The following is a 14,238-nucleotide window of genomic DNA, read 5'->3' as shown; positions in this document are numbered from 1 at the left end:
AAGCACGGGGGTTGAATTAAAAGTGGAGGAAGTAACCTGGCCAAAGAAACTGGAAGCAGAGTTCGTTTGTAGGTTTTATTTAGACCTCTGATTTTTCTAGAAGAATTAGGATTCTTTGTTGAAGTTCTTACTTAGCTTGACTGATAGATTTTACTTAAAATAGATCCTAGTATTCTATTCCTGCTATGAACCATAGTAGATTATTCTGTTATAATTATATTTCATTAATAAAAATGATAAAAATGTGCAATATCCAATTAAGAGATGAGCCTATATAACCTGGAAAGGATTACTTTCTTTTCATCATCTTATAAAATTACAAAGCCAGTCTGTTTCTTTGGACAATTAATCAACAACATCCTACCTCTCCTGTTGGTTAAAAATAGCTAAAACTTTCTGTTACATCTGGGAGTACTTCCCAAAATATATAACAGCAAGTCATGTCTCATAACTCCTTTCAAAGAGGCAATGGCTCTGCAATGTATAATTGTCTTCATGCTCATCAAGCCATAGATTTTTAAATACATGGTAAATATTTTGTGGTCAAAACTACTGAGAGGCCATCCTTTGTGAGACTGGGGTCTGGAGAATGCAATTACTCCTGTGCATGCAACACTGCGTACACAAATAACCAAATTCCTACAACTGTAATATATTATGCAGTTATCAGCTACTAAGCTTTCATTTTGGGGTTTTAAATAAGTGAGTGCAAGCCCAATTGGTTGGCACATGGTACAATTATTTCTGGGGCTAATTCCACACCAGATCTGATTAGAAGTCTTCTATGGAAATAGTAACAGAGGACAAAGCTGCAACTTGTATTAAATATGTACCTGAATCCTACACACCTACCAACTGATTTTGAATAGTGAATCCCTCTCAATTATGGGAATTAAATTACTATATTGAATAGATTGAGGGGGCATGTATTTAGAGAAAAAATTGCTTCACTTTCATATACTTCTATTATCATAAATTATGTAGATAAGTCTCCAGTGCAGGTGACAAAGTAGGCATGTTGTGGCCAGCTGAAATCTTCTTCAAGTATTCCCAGGGGAAGTGTATATAATAAAAAGGTATGTTATCATCACTGGTAGCTCGGATAGTAAAGAATCTGCCTGCAATGCAGGAGACCCAGGTTCGATCCCTGGGTCAGGAAGATCCCCAGGAGAAGGGAATGGCAACCCACTCCAGCATTCTTGCCTGGAGAACTCCATGAACAAAGGGGCCTGGAAGGCTACCGTCCATGGGGTCGCAGAGTCAGACACTACTGAGCAACTAATAAGGAAGGAAAGGAATCATTTAAAAAAAAAAAAAAAGGAGGTATGGTTTGAGAACTATGCCTGTGGTATAGGTACCAGATGACAGTTTAACTTATTTAAACCCAATTTAATGTTCACAGTCACTTCATAACCTAAAGCATAAATTTTAGAAACAAATACAATATGATCAAAGCCCAAGTAAAATTCTCTTGTGAAAACTTGAAATTGGGCTTTTTAAATACTCAATTGAGAAAAATATCTGAGCTTATTCTTAATCTCTTAGAAAATACATGATTAGCAACTTTTCTTGCTCACCTGAAATGGGTTATTATGTTGTTAACAAGCAAAAATTACTGCAATAAAGAAAATGTTCAAATTTAGTATGTATTTAAGCTGAGCACGAGTAATCTAGAAGAAAACTAATTTTACTATCAGATTTAAAATAATGTCTTCTAGTTATAGTTTCTGTCCAGGTTATTTTTGTTGTTCTTTAGTCCCTAAGTTGTGTCAGACTCTTTTGCCACCCCATGGACTGTAACCCCCCAGGTCCCTCTGTCCATGGGATTTCCCAGGCAAGAGTACTGGAGTGGGTTGCCATTTCCTTCTCCAGGGGATCTTCTCAACTACTACTTAATTTATATTCAGCAATCTCTTTTTTGAATTTTAAGACAGCTTCATTTAAAATTATATTTTATTAACCAATTTATATCACTATCTGTTACTTTCATAAGTTGACCTCTTTGGAGGCTTGTTTTCTATTAGGCTTTTCTGCAGGGCTGACTGCTTGGGGCTGCAGAGTCAGAAGGTAGGGTACAGGAGGGAAGAAATTTGTGAAATTGGGTTTATAATAACTTTGTGCTTGTCAACACTAAAAGCATGGGGGTCTTATTTCTATTTATAGTTCTGAATAAAATAGAGCCTGCAAGACAAAATTTCCCACATGATATCAGGTCAGGTCCACAATTAGTTGCAGAAGCAAAAGGCTTTTGTACCTTATTCTAAGGACTCGAGCCAGTTAATTGGGTCTGCAATTAGCCTCTCTGGTTGTAATCAATTACAAGTGCAATTTCTGTGTGTGAACTAATTTTGTGTGCAAAAGTAGTCCCACCAAAACAAAAGCCTAAGTTAGAATGAAATTCAAATCTGTCTTACCTCACTTACATCCCGGGAAGGAACCGATTTCTTCCGTGAGTCTTGAAAAAAGATCTAACCTAAAAGTATCTATGCAACTGAAGTATTTTCTTAACTTTTCTACAAGTACTTAGATGTAAATACTTTAAAATCTAGGAAAGTGTACATTACTTTGTTATTACTAATGTTTAATTAATTTAACATATCATCTTAATTATATTTACATAATTATTAAAATTTTTTTGCTTCTCATGTGTTAGTTTCTATACTATGCATAAGTACCCAAACTCATATACACAAATAAATTGCAATCCAGAATTCCATTACAATAGATCACTTAATGCATTGCTCTACTTAAAAGGCCTTAATATGTAACATGAAGATTCAATGAGTTTTACTGTTTGTCAAAACTCTATCAAGTCAGTTTGGGAAATTTGGCCTCAACCAAGGAAATTTAACACACTTGACAGATAAAAAGCAAAACAAAACAAAACAAAGATGCAAACGCATCCCAAACATTTTGACAGCAGTTGATGTTTTAAAGGAACTTCCAACACACATTTCTGAAATTCCCAATATCATTTTGGCATACCTATTTTACTACTGTGTTGCAGACAACAGCTTTTAAGTCCCCCAATTCATAAATGTAATTAAATAATTACATTAGTGCTAATTAACATGAAACTGCAGATTATTTAAGCGCAAAAAACACTATTCAACTTCTTAATTATTCTTGTTCACACAGCATTTCCTTTTGCTCAGGCGCCCTAGGTGCAAATAAAGCATCCCATCTGCTCGTAATTAGAACTAAATAATTTCAGAGAATGTAGCTTATCATTTTGACTGCACATTTGATTAAAAACAGTGTACAAGCAATATCCTGGCTTATTGGCGTAACAACAACAACACGCACAAGCCTGTGTTCTTCCATCATTAAAGAAGATCGAAAACATTATCTGTTATTTCAGGGGGAAAAAATACAACTTTTTAGTTCATTTCATACAGATGAAAGCGAATTACAGCAAATCACCTCTCCACTGAATAGCAGCCCCCACATAATGACTTTATTTGCTTAATCCCCAAATTAAACGCCGTCTCGAGCGAGGGCCCTGTGTTATTACTCTCATCATGTCGAGAACATTTTCCTGCCGAGACCAATTTGAATAAAACAAGGGGCCTTCCTTGAACTCAATCAAGGAGCCATAATGTGGTGGGTAATAGAGGTTGCTGATAGATTTGCAGGCAAAAGTGTTATACCTAATGATGGGATATGGATAATAGTCCTCCTGGAGGTCCTGATGCGATTCCAGTTGGCTGCCAGATGCTAAAAATCAAGAAGAGCATTGATCAGTGACAGGAAGCTGTAGTGGATTCATCTAGTCAAACTTCAGCTGTTTTTCCACTGTACAGTTAAGCCAGGCATAAATTATATTAATTGATTTAATTACATACTTAAAACATCTTCCCCAATTAATTTAATTAGGTGGCTACATGATGCTACTGGCAGGGGAAGATTAGAGGCAGCTCACTTAATTAACAGAATATGAATGAAAAAAAGAGAAAGCAAACATAAATGAAATTGTGAGCACTAATTAAAAGGCTGTCTGCAAACTTAAATACTTTCTGACAAAGTGGTGACAGCAATGTAGACAAGAGAGGATTTTTTTTTCCCAGAAAATTAAAGTGCCCAGAAGGCATATATAGGCAGAAAAGGTAATGCACTTAAAACATTGATTTTCTGACAGAACTACCATAGTCAAAGTGAAGGGACTTTTTTTTCTACAGAAAAATTGCAACAGATTTTGCAGGCACAAAAGCCTGATTCCTTATTAGGGCTAAAATATGATGTGGAGACAAATGTAGGGTTTGTGCATTGTACATTAAAGGGAGTGGAGGGGGTAGGGGGTTGGAGAGAGAGAAGGAAGATAAAGAGACAACTTACTGCAATCGTTCAAGCGAGAAATGTTTAGAAAAAGAGGTCTGCCTTCACAGCTGGCAGCCTTGTGTACCTTGGCTCGGATGCGGAAATTCTCCAGGTGTCTCTCACGTGATTCCTTCAGAAGCTTCCTGAACCGGGTCTTATGGCAATGTAAGAGCCACGCAATGGCGATGACACCTGATGCCCACTTCTGCCGGCGATAAGACAGGAAATATTTTCTTGCTTTGTAGCATTTCCACGTGGCTTGGATCTTCATGGCAGCCTCTGTCTTTCCATCCTGGCCCTTGTACCTCTGTCCCGGAAGATTTAACATCATTTGGATGTCAACTGGGTTCTCTAACACTGAGAGAAGGTCATATCTGGTAAGTTTATTCTTCAGCTCAAACTCTGGAAGGAGCGTTACTAAACTGTTAGCTTTTATTTTGACTTCTGGTATCGCATAGTCCTTGAGAAACTTCTCGATGTGTTCCAAGAGAGAAAAAATACTTCCCCAAGACAAACTGAAATGCTCCTTGAAAGCTAAGAAGTCCGGGGCTGTCTTGTCTACAACACCATTGTAAATAAAAAAGTCATAATCCCACGGTGATTTCTGGGTCTTAGAAGGTGCTGTCGCTTTCATGGCCTGGGGAAGGAAAGTGTCGGCAGAGATGAAATAACCGAATGGTCAACGCACACACTCTCACATTATCATTTATTACCTGAGAATGGGAGGATAGGAATCACAGTTCTGATTTAATACACACATCATACATGTCGTAATAGGAAAGTCTTGCTGTCATATAACCTCAGACTCATTGCCAGAAGAATATCTTAGAGGTTGCTGCTCAAGGCTATAACCATTCTTACAAAAGTGTTGTAAAACTGATCAAGAAAACTGATCACGTAAAAATTGGGCATTTAGTTCACTTTGATACGCTTAGCTGACCCCATAATCTCTGTGATTTACTTTTCACACATGCATGAATGGAAGCATGTCACTGTTTTCTTGTTCATAAATTACCCACCAATCCTGAAAAATAGAATGAAGCCTTTCTTTGCAGTTTATGCAACACCTTCAGATAAGCCCATCAAAGCTGTCCTGTCTGTTCTGAACTTTTCTAACAGATCAGCGCTTTCCAGCATTTTGGAGTTCTTCTGTCACCTTCTCCGAATATCCAGGAGTTAGTTTTATAAAAAGCATTATGTTGTATTTTATCACCCTTGCCACTTTCAAGGTTTATCTTCACATGTTCTTTTATTCTTAAATCTGGACACTTCTTAGGGACATATCTGGAGCTGTCCCCAGGCAGACAGAATCTGAAATTTCACAATTAAAACCAAAAAATATTTGCTTTTCATTTTGTTCCCATCGGTACTGATTGAGTTTTAAGTCATGAAAACATATTACTTTTATTTTTAAATGTCAAGAGGCATTCTCTAAGAATGAGATTATTGGGCAGTTTTTTATTCTTTACACTTTTCTGCATAAAAAAACTGAGCAAATGCTATTTTAAAAATAAAATAAGAAGAGATTTGGATGACAATAAGCAATATATGTCACACATACATTGCTTTAAACAACAGAAAAAAGGAAAAGGAAATTTGTGTCACTGTCTTCTATGAAACTACTTACATTTCATTATTTAAACCCATGGTACTAGAAGAATAGACATTCTGCCCCATGGTCTAAATGAGTCCTATGGCCTGAGGTGTGAGGGGTGTAGGTGATTCAGGTCCTGCCTTCTTGTTAGTCAACGAGGTATCAACTTAACTGTGCTGACTGCTTCTCGCTAAGGGATTTAAGGAACAGACTGTCTTCAATATGTCAACATTATCAGGTGCATAAACTCCACCTCTACCAGATTATAGATTATATTGCTCTCTGCACTTTGAAGAATTTTCACAAAACACAAAGGAAAAAAAGACCCAGTTAATTTATCAATGACTATTATTCCACAGCACTGTGCTGAGTATTACTACGTTAAATTGTTCATGCTTTGTCTTTACTAAACAAATGTTAACTGATATTAACTAACAAATTCAAAGCAGAAAGGTAAGAGAAAAGCAAGCCAAGAGATACATTTACAATAAAACCACAATAAGGAAACACAAGGGGAAAAAAATCACCTTTCAATTCTTTTTCTTTTCTTAGATTCCAGGCAGTGGAATAATTAATTGGGCTGCCATCTCAAGTAAAAATGCTGAAAAGCAAGTGTTAAGTTTGAAAGGGGGTACTTTCCTTGAATTTTGAAGCAGACTTTTATAGCAACAAACTTTTGTATACTTTCTGAGTCATTATAGGCATAAGAACAATGGAGAAAGCATTTTACCAAGACTCTAGCCCTTTCTGAGCTAATCAAGGCTCTAAAAGAGAATACAAACTATTTGGTAGATGGAAACAAATTCCTTTTTCTTGGACGGGCAAGAGGGAGTTAGAGAAGCAATGCCTCCTTCGGCAGACATCAGCCCTGGCAGGAAGAGCTCAGCTCCTGGTAAAAGACAAGGGGCAAATGTTCCAAAAGCAGGATCACTTGGTTACATTTCTGCCTTCCTTCAAGAAAGAAGATGGTGGGAAGGTTAGAATTCAAAGAAGAATGGCAGTACTTCATCACTGAGGAACAGACATGCAGAATAATCACAGATGTATAGAACTGGCTGGTCCTGCCAGTTACGTGGTTGATTTTGTGAACAAGACCCTGAGATTCCTATAAGAAGCACAACTATGAACGAAAGATTCACCAGAAAGTCTTGTCTCCTTGGTAACGTTAAACTAGTTTTGAAATTTCTTTTCTTTACAATGAGTCGTGTGGAATTGGAGCAACCTTGGGAGAAGTTTAGAAAGGTGTGGACTCTTAAGCCTCTATTGGACAGTGCCCTTCCAGGGAGTAGGTCTAGGGCATTGACATACAGCAGCAAATGCATCTAAGACCTTTTGAAAGAATAGCTGTGCAGTGGGAATGGGGTGACCAAATTGCACAGGGGCTGTTTTAGAACAAAGGGATTACACCTCCCTACCTTCTTGGATGATATTCCAGTAAAGACATGCTCTCAAAGGAAACACACTCTTGGACATCAAATAGACCACTCAGGCACAAGGAAGCTATGGGTTTAGAGTCAGCTAAAGCATAACTGTAGTACATCTGTCACGGAGAATGCCACACTTGGGAACACTTTAGACTTAGAGCAAGAAAAGACATGTCTCTCAAGAGAAAGGCTTCCCAAATTAAAGCAGTGCATCAGCATTGTGAGATCCATTGAGCAGGTAAAGACAAAGCTGCTTCACAGCCAGGAATAAGAGCCCTGATTAAAGGTCACGCCATGCTTCAGGTTCTGGTTCCTTCTGCTATTCTTCCCTTACTATTTATCTCCATGAACTTGTCGACAATTATTTGTTGCTTTCTTTCCTCCTTCCTTCCTCATTCTCTCCCTCCTTCCCTCCCCCACTCTCCCCTTCCTTTCTTCTTTTCCTTCTCTCTCTCCCTTTCTTTTTCCTCTCCTTACTCTTCTCCTCCCAGACTCTTTCTCTCTCCTCTCTTTTGTTTAAGATGTGCTACTGACTCAATAGCCACACTGCTCCCTTCTAGCAGGGATGGCTGTCTATTGCGCCATCTGCATACTCACCTAGTTCTTTTCAGGACACCAGTCACACCTTTGTGAGATGCCTGCCCTTACTAATCGGCCCACGTAGAGTCCAAATCTGTGGCTGTGGCCTAACATTTAGCATCCCGTTCTAACTGAGTCAACTAGCTTGGAAATTCTCTTCTTCATTTGCAAAGTGGAATTACTAACTAGGTGACTTTGAGAGTTTTTGGAGCAGTTATTTAGATAAAAAAATTCAAAATCTAAAACAAGCAGAAAGGCAGGATGTTGTTGTTCAGTCACTGAGTCAGGTCTGACTCTTTGCAACCCCATAGACTGTAGCATGCCAGGCTTCCCTGTCCTTCGCCATTACCTGGAGCTTGCTCAAACCCATGTCCATTGAGTCGGTGATGCCATCCAACCATCTCATCCTTTGTCATCCCCTTCTCCTCCTGGCTTCAATCTTTCCCAGCATCAGGGTCTTTTCCAATGAGTCGGCTCCTTGCATCAGATGGGCAAAGTATTGGAGCTTCAGCTTCGGCATCAGTCCTTCCAATGAATATTCAAGGTTGATTTTCATTAGGATTGACTGGTTTGATCTCCTCACTGTCCAAGGGACTCTCAAGAGTCTTCTCCAACACCACCGTTCAAAGGCATCAATTCTTTGGCACTCAGCCTTTTTTATTGTCCAGCTTTCACATCCATACATGACCACTGGAAAAGTCATAGCTTTGACTATACGGACTTTTGTCAGCAAAGTAATGTCTCTGTTCTTTAATATACTGTCCGGGTTTGTCATAGCTTTTCTTCCAAGGAGCAAGCATCTTTTAATTTTATGGCTGGAGTCATCTTCCACAGTAATTTAGAGCCCAAGAAAATAAAATCTCTCACTGTTTCCATTGTGTCCCCATTTTTAGCCATGAAGTGATGGGACCAGATGCCATGATCTTAGTTTTTAGAATGTTGAGTTTTATGCCAGCTTTTTCACTCTCTTTTTTCACCTTCATAAAGAGGCTCTTTAGTTTCTCTTTGCTTTCTGCCATAAGGGTGGTGTCATCTGCATTACTGATATTTCTCCCGGAAATCTTGATTCCAGCTTGTGCTTCTTCCAGCCCTGCATTTCTCATGATGTACTCTGCCTACAAGTTAAATAAGCAGGGTGACAATATACAGCCTTAATGTACTCCTTTTCCTATTTGGAACCAGTCTGTTTTTTCCATATCCAGTTCTAACTATTGCTTTTTGACCTGTATACAGGTTTCTCAGGAGGCAGGTAAGGTGGTCTGGTATTCCCATCACTTTAAGAATTTTCCACAGTTTATTGTGATCCACACAGTCAAATGTTTTAGCATAGTCAATGAAGCAGGAGTAGATGTTTTTCTGTAACTCTCTTGCTTTTTCTAACTAATACAATTATGTAAAGTTTAAAAATAAAATAAAATTAAAAAAAAATCCAACAGATGTTGGCAATTTGACCTCTAGTTCCTCTGCCTTTTCTAAATCCATCTTGAATATCTAGAAGTTCTTGGTTCATACACTGTTGAAACCTAGCTTGAAGGATTTTGAGCATTACTTTGCTAGCATGTGAAATGAGTCCAATGGTGTGGTAGTCTGAACATTCTTTGGCACTGCTCTTCTTTGGGATTGGAATGAAAACTGACCTTTTCCAGTCCTGTGGCCACCACTGAGTTTCCAAATTTGCTGGCATATTGAGTGCAGCACTTTCACAGCATTATCTTTTAGGATTTGAAATAGCTCAGCTGAAATTCCATCACCTCCACTAGCTTTGTTTGTAGTGATGCTTCCCAAGGCCCACTTGACTTCATGCTACAGGATGTCTGACTCTAGGTGAGTGATCACACCATTCTGGTTACCCAGGTCATAAAGATATTTCTGTATAGTTCTTATGTGCATTCTTGCCACATCTTCTTAATATGTTCTGCTTTTGTTAGGTCCATACCATTTCTGTCCTTTATTGTGCCCATCTTTGCATGAAATGTTCCCTTGATATCTCTAATTTCCTTGAATAAAGCTCTAGTCTTTCCCATTCTATTGTTTTCCTCTGTGTCTTTGCATTGTTCACCTAAAAAGGGCTTTTTATCTCTCCTTGCTATTCTTTGGAATTCTCCATTCAGATGGGTGTATGTTTCCTTTTCTCCTTTGCATTTTGCTTCTTCTTTTCTCAGCTATTTGTAAGGCCTCCTCAGACAACCATTTTCCCTTTTTGTATTTCTTTTTCTTGGGGGTGGTTTTGATCACTGCCTCCTGTATAATGTTATGAACCTCCATCCATCGGGTTCTTCAGGCACTCTGCCTATCACATCTAATCCTTTGAATCTATTAATCACTTCTACTCTATAATCATAAGGGATGTGATTTAGGTCATACCTGAATGGCCAAATGGTTTTCCCTATGTTCTTCAATTTAAGTCTGAATTTTGCAATCAGGAGTTCATGATCTGAGCCACAGTCAGCTCCCAGTCTTGTTTTTGCTGACTATACAGAGCTTCTCCATCTTCGGCTACAAAGAATATAATCAATCTGATTTTGGTATTGACTATCTGGTGATATCAGTCCATGTGTAGAGTCGTCTGTTGTCAGAGGGTGCTTGCTATGACCAGTGCGGATGATGATTACCTATATCAGTAAGTCACCAGATGTGAAGCAAAACAGACAGGCCCAGTAATTAGCTTCTAAAATTCAGACATAACTGCCTCAAAGAAAAATTCCAGGAAAAAAAAAGGCATGTGTTTAAGTCTAATCTGAATGTTTTCATCAAAAATGTTCTTTTCAAACATGCGGATAACATGCGGATATAGGATTAAACTGTAGCCAAGGATCTCTAAATTGGCTTTAAACAAGATCTCCTGGTGATAAATGGTCCAGTTTTGGGGATAATCCAACATGGATATCACCTTTAGAGAATGATTTGCCTAGAATGATAGACTGGACCACTTTTGAATCTATTAACCAATGTTCAGTTTCTCAAACAATCAGACATACCCACTAGTAATTAACCTAACCAGCTCCACTGTGTGAAAAAGATTAAGTTCTTCCTGCCATTATGGCTCTAACGGAGAGCTTAGTTCAGAGTATGAATGGAGTAACCTCCAGAGATGGAGAATTCATTACTCGCTGATGACTAGGGATGCCATTTGTCTGGCCTGTTCTTTAATATTCACTAAGGGTTTACAGTGTGTTAAGGTTTGTACAGAACAGACACCAAGACTGTTATGCTATGTGCCTGCTAGACTTGTTTGAAAGATACATACAATATTCAGAGACAACAGCTGACCTCATCAAGGTTCAGGAATTGAGCCCAGTCACAGACCTGAACTTTAGAGCATGAGGAGTCTTGAATGTTACTGGCCTCACCTTTAACCCAAATAAGATATTGTGGGTCCAGGGAAATGAGCCTTGGCCTTGAAGTCTGACCAACCTGGGATCAAGTCCAAGTCCAAGTCAAGTCTGCTACTATGTACTATGTATTCCTACTTACCATCTGCTATAGACTAAATGTTTGTGTCCTCACAAATTTCATATGTTGAAGCCTTAGTCCCCAGAGATAGGGCCTTTGAGAGGTAATTAGGACATGAGAGTGGAGTCTTCATGATGAGGTTAGTGCCCTTATGAGAAGAGACAAAAGAGATCTCTTTCTCTACCATGTGAAGATACAAGAAGGCGGCCATTGTCAAACCAGAAAGAAGCCTCTCAGAACCCAGCCAGACTGGCACCCTGACCTTGGACTGCCAGCCTCCAGAACTGTGAGAATTTATGTTTGCTGTTTAACCCACACACTCTAGATATTTCATTATAGCAGCCTGAGTGGACTATGACAACATCCTTCCTGACACGTTTCTTATCTGTAAAAATGAGAGGTTCCTATGAAGTTGTTGTGAAGATTAGAATATATGTAAAGACTTTTTCACTGTCTGTTAAACCAACCCTGATGAACATGCCAGAGAACCATGGTATAGTGGAAAAGTGATGGATCTGAAGAAGACCAAGGATCTAGGTTGTCACCACCTTCCTCTGTGGCCTCTGTAGGTAGGAAGTCACTTCTCCCATGGCATTTCAATTTACAACAGGGCACTTTTAATTTTGACACTCTATGTCTCTCTGACTTACAGTGTTACCTCTCCAGTACTATCTGTGTTTAATACACTCCTGGAGCTAGTCAGGCCATCAAATCAAAGGCAAACATCTCCAATAGCTTTACTTCATGTCCATGAAAGATACCCAGGTTTGGTTTTTTTCCCCCTTTTTCTAGCTTTTATACAGGAAACTCTAGAGACATACAAACTATAATAGCGAAATAGCTACCTGCACCAACTCTGTGTAAAGATGGTCATGGGGAGAGAATCCCAAAAGGAGATAGTCCAATATTTTAGGGTCAGCAAATCAACAGAACCGCTCTCAGTTTGTAGGACATAGAAACTGCATACGCCTTAAGGGTCAGTTAAAAGTGAGAGTCAGAGCCCTTCACCTTTACAAACAGACTAAACAACAAAAATAGAGAACTCATTGAGTTGAGTGTAAAGGCCACTCAGATCAGCAGCAATCCTCCAGGGATAATTTCTGTAATTGTTTTCAAATCTATCTTTATTTAAATGATTTTTCCTGAACTCTGAAACACTTCCTGAGGAGAAAAAAAAGTCCTCATCTCTGGTTGTATTCTTTTGGAACAGAACCACTCAATGGATCCAGTTCTGACTGAAGATCAAACAACAAAATCAAGAAGATTTTTTAAATAGATGGAATCTATATTTAGTCAAATGTAAAGTCTCCTTTTCCAGAGATATTTTGTTTTACTGCTGCATTGATTTCATCTTTCTTGCTGCCCTTCTACTACTCTCTGAGAGAATGTGACATAGTTCAAGGCCTCTTGGACAATTATGATGGATGGGTAGAACCTGCTAGGGATATGTACCAAATAGGATGGGAATCCAGAGCAGCCTGGAGTTCTAGTTTCCTGAGAAAAAAACCACATTATCATTTTCTCTGTAGGTAAAGGAAAAAGAGCAAGCCTTGAGAAGGCCCTCTATCATCACCAAAGTAAAGTCTGACATGACAATTTTCATGAGAAAAATGTGTGTACAGCAAGTCCGTTGATCACAGATCACTAAAACTTGCAGAATTCTTATAATACCTCATCTTGTCACGCTCTCTATACCGACATATATTGGACAGTCTAAACGGTTCGTTCAGTTTTTTTCCGTAAGATGGTTCTAGTAGAACTTAGTTGCCCTTAACTTCATTTGAAACAATTTTGTTAGAATGTATTGTGACAGCTGTCTTATCAGGTGCATTAAAAAAAAATCAAAATTGGTGAATTTTCTTTTTTCATTTTTAAAAAATGAAATTTGGCTATGTTGGGTCTCCATTGCTGTGAGTGGGGGCTATTCTCTAGTTGCGAGGTGTGCGGGCTTCTGGTTGCGGGGGCTCCCCTTGTTGCAGAGCACAGGGTCTAGGCACGTGGGCTCAGCAGTTGTGACTTGAGTGCTGTCGAGTGTGGGCCCAGTGGTTGTGGTGCATGGGCTTCGTTGTTCTGCAGCATATAGGATCTTCCCAGACCAGGGACTGCACCGGGGTCCCCTGCATTGCAAGGTGGATTCTTAACCTCTGGACCACCAGGGAAGCCCCCAAATTGGTGAATTTTTTGTATAGCCATTTTAATATTGAAGATGGAAGAAAAAAGACATTGTGGTATATTATGCTTTATTATTTCAAGAAAGGTAAAAATGCATCTGAAGTGCAAAAAAAGATTTGTGCAGTGAATGAAGAAGGTGCTGTGACTATGGATTGTGTCAAAAGTGGTTTGTGAAGTTCCATGCTAGAGATTTCTCACTGGCCAATGCTCCACAATTGGTCAGATGAGTTGAAGTTGATAGTGATCAAATTGAACATTAATTGAGAACAATCAACATTATACCAGGCAGGAGATGGCTGACATACTCAAAATATCCAAATCAAGCATTGAGAATCATTTGCACCAGCTTGCATATGTTAATTGCTTTGATGTTTAGGTTCCACACAAGGGGAAAAAAAAACTTTCTTGACTGTATTTCCAAATGCAATTCTCTACTTAAATGTAACAAAAATGTTCCATTTTTAAACAAATTGTGATGGGCAATGAAAAAAATGTATGCTGTACAATAATGGGGAACAGAGGAGATCATGGGGCAAGCAAAATGAACCAACAACAACCATACCAAAGGCCAGTCTTCATCCAAAGAAGGTGATGTTGTGTATGTGGTGGAATTGGAAGGGAGTCAGTCCTCTATTATAAGCTCCTTCTGGAAAACCAAATGGTTAATTCCAACAAGAACTGCTCCCAAAAAGAATAAAA

At 38.8% G+C, this 14,238-nt stretch overlaps 1 protein-coding gene across 1 annotated transcript in view; it reads right to left on the bottom strand.

Annotated features, from left to right (window-relative positions):
• IQCH (IQ motif containing H) overlaps positions 1 to 14,238 on the bottom strand; it is a 224,554-nt gene that overhangs the window by 113,046 nt on the left and 97,270 nt on the right. The window contains 2 exon segments of the mRNA XM_055536471.1: positions 3,651 to 3,717; positions 4,403 to 4,954. Coding sequence (XP_055392446.1) covers positions 3,651 to 3,717; positions 4,403 to 4,954 — 619 coding nt within the window.

Source organism: Bubalus kerabau, chromosome 10 (genome assembly GCF_029407905.1).
Source record: "Bubalus kerabau isolate K-KA32 ecotype Philippines breed swamp buffalo chromosome 10, PCC_UOA_SB_1v2, whole genome shotgun sequence".
In the NCBI taxonomy this organism is placed as follows: domain Eukaryota; kingdom Metazoa; phylum Chordata; class Mammalia; order Artiodactyla; family Bovidae; genus Bubalus; species Bubalus kerabau.
This window is presented reverse-complemented; position numbering and strand designations above follow the sequence as displayed.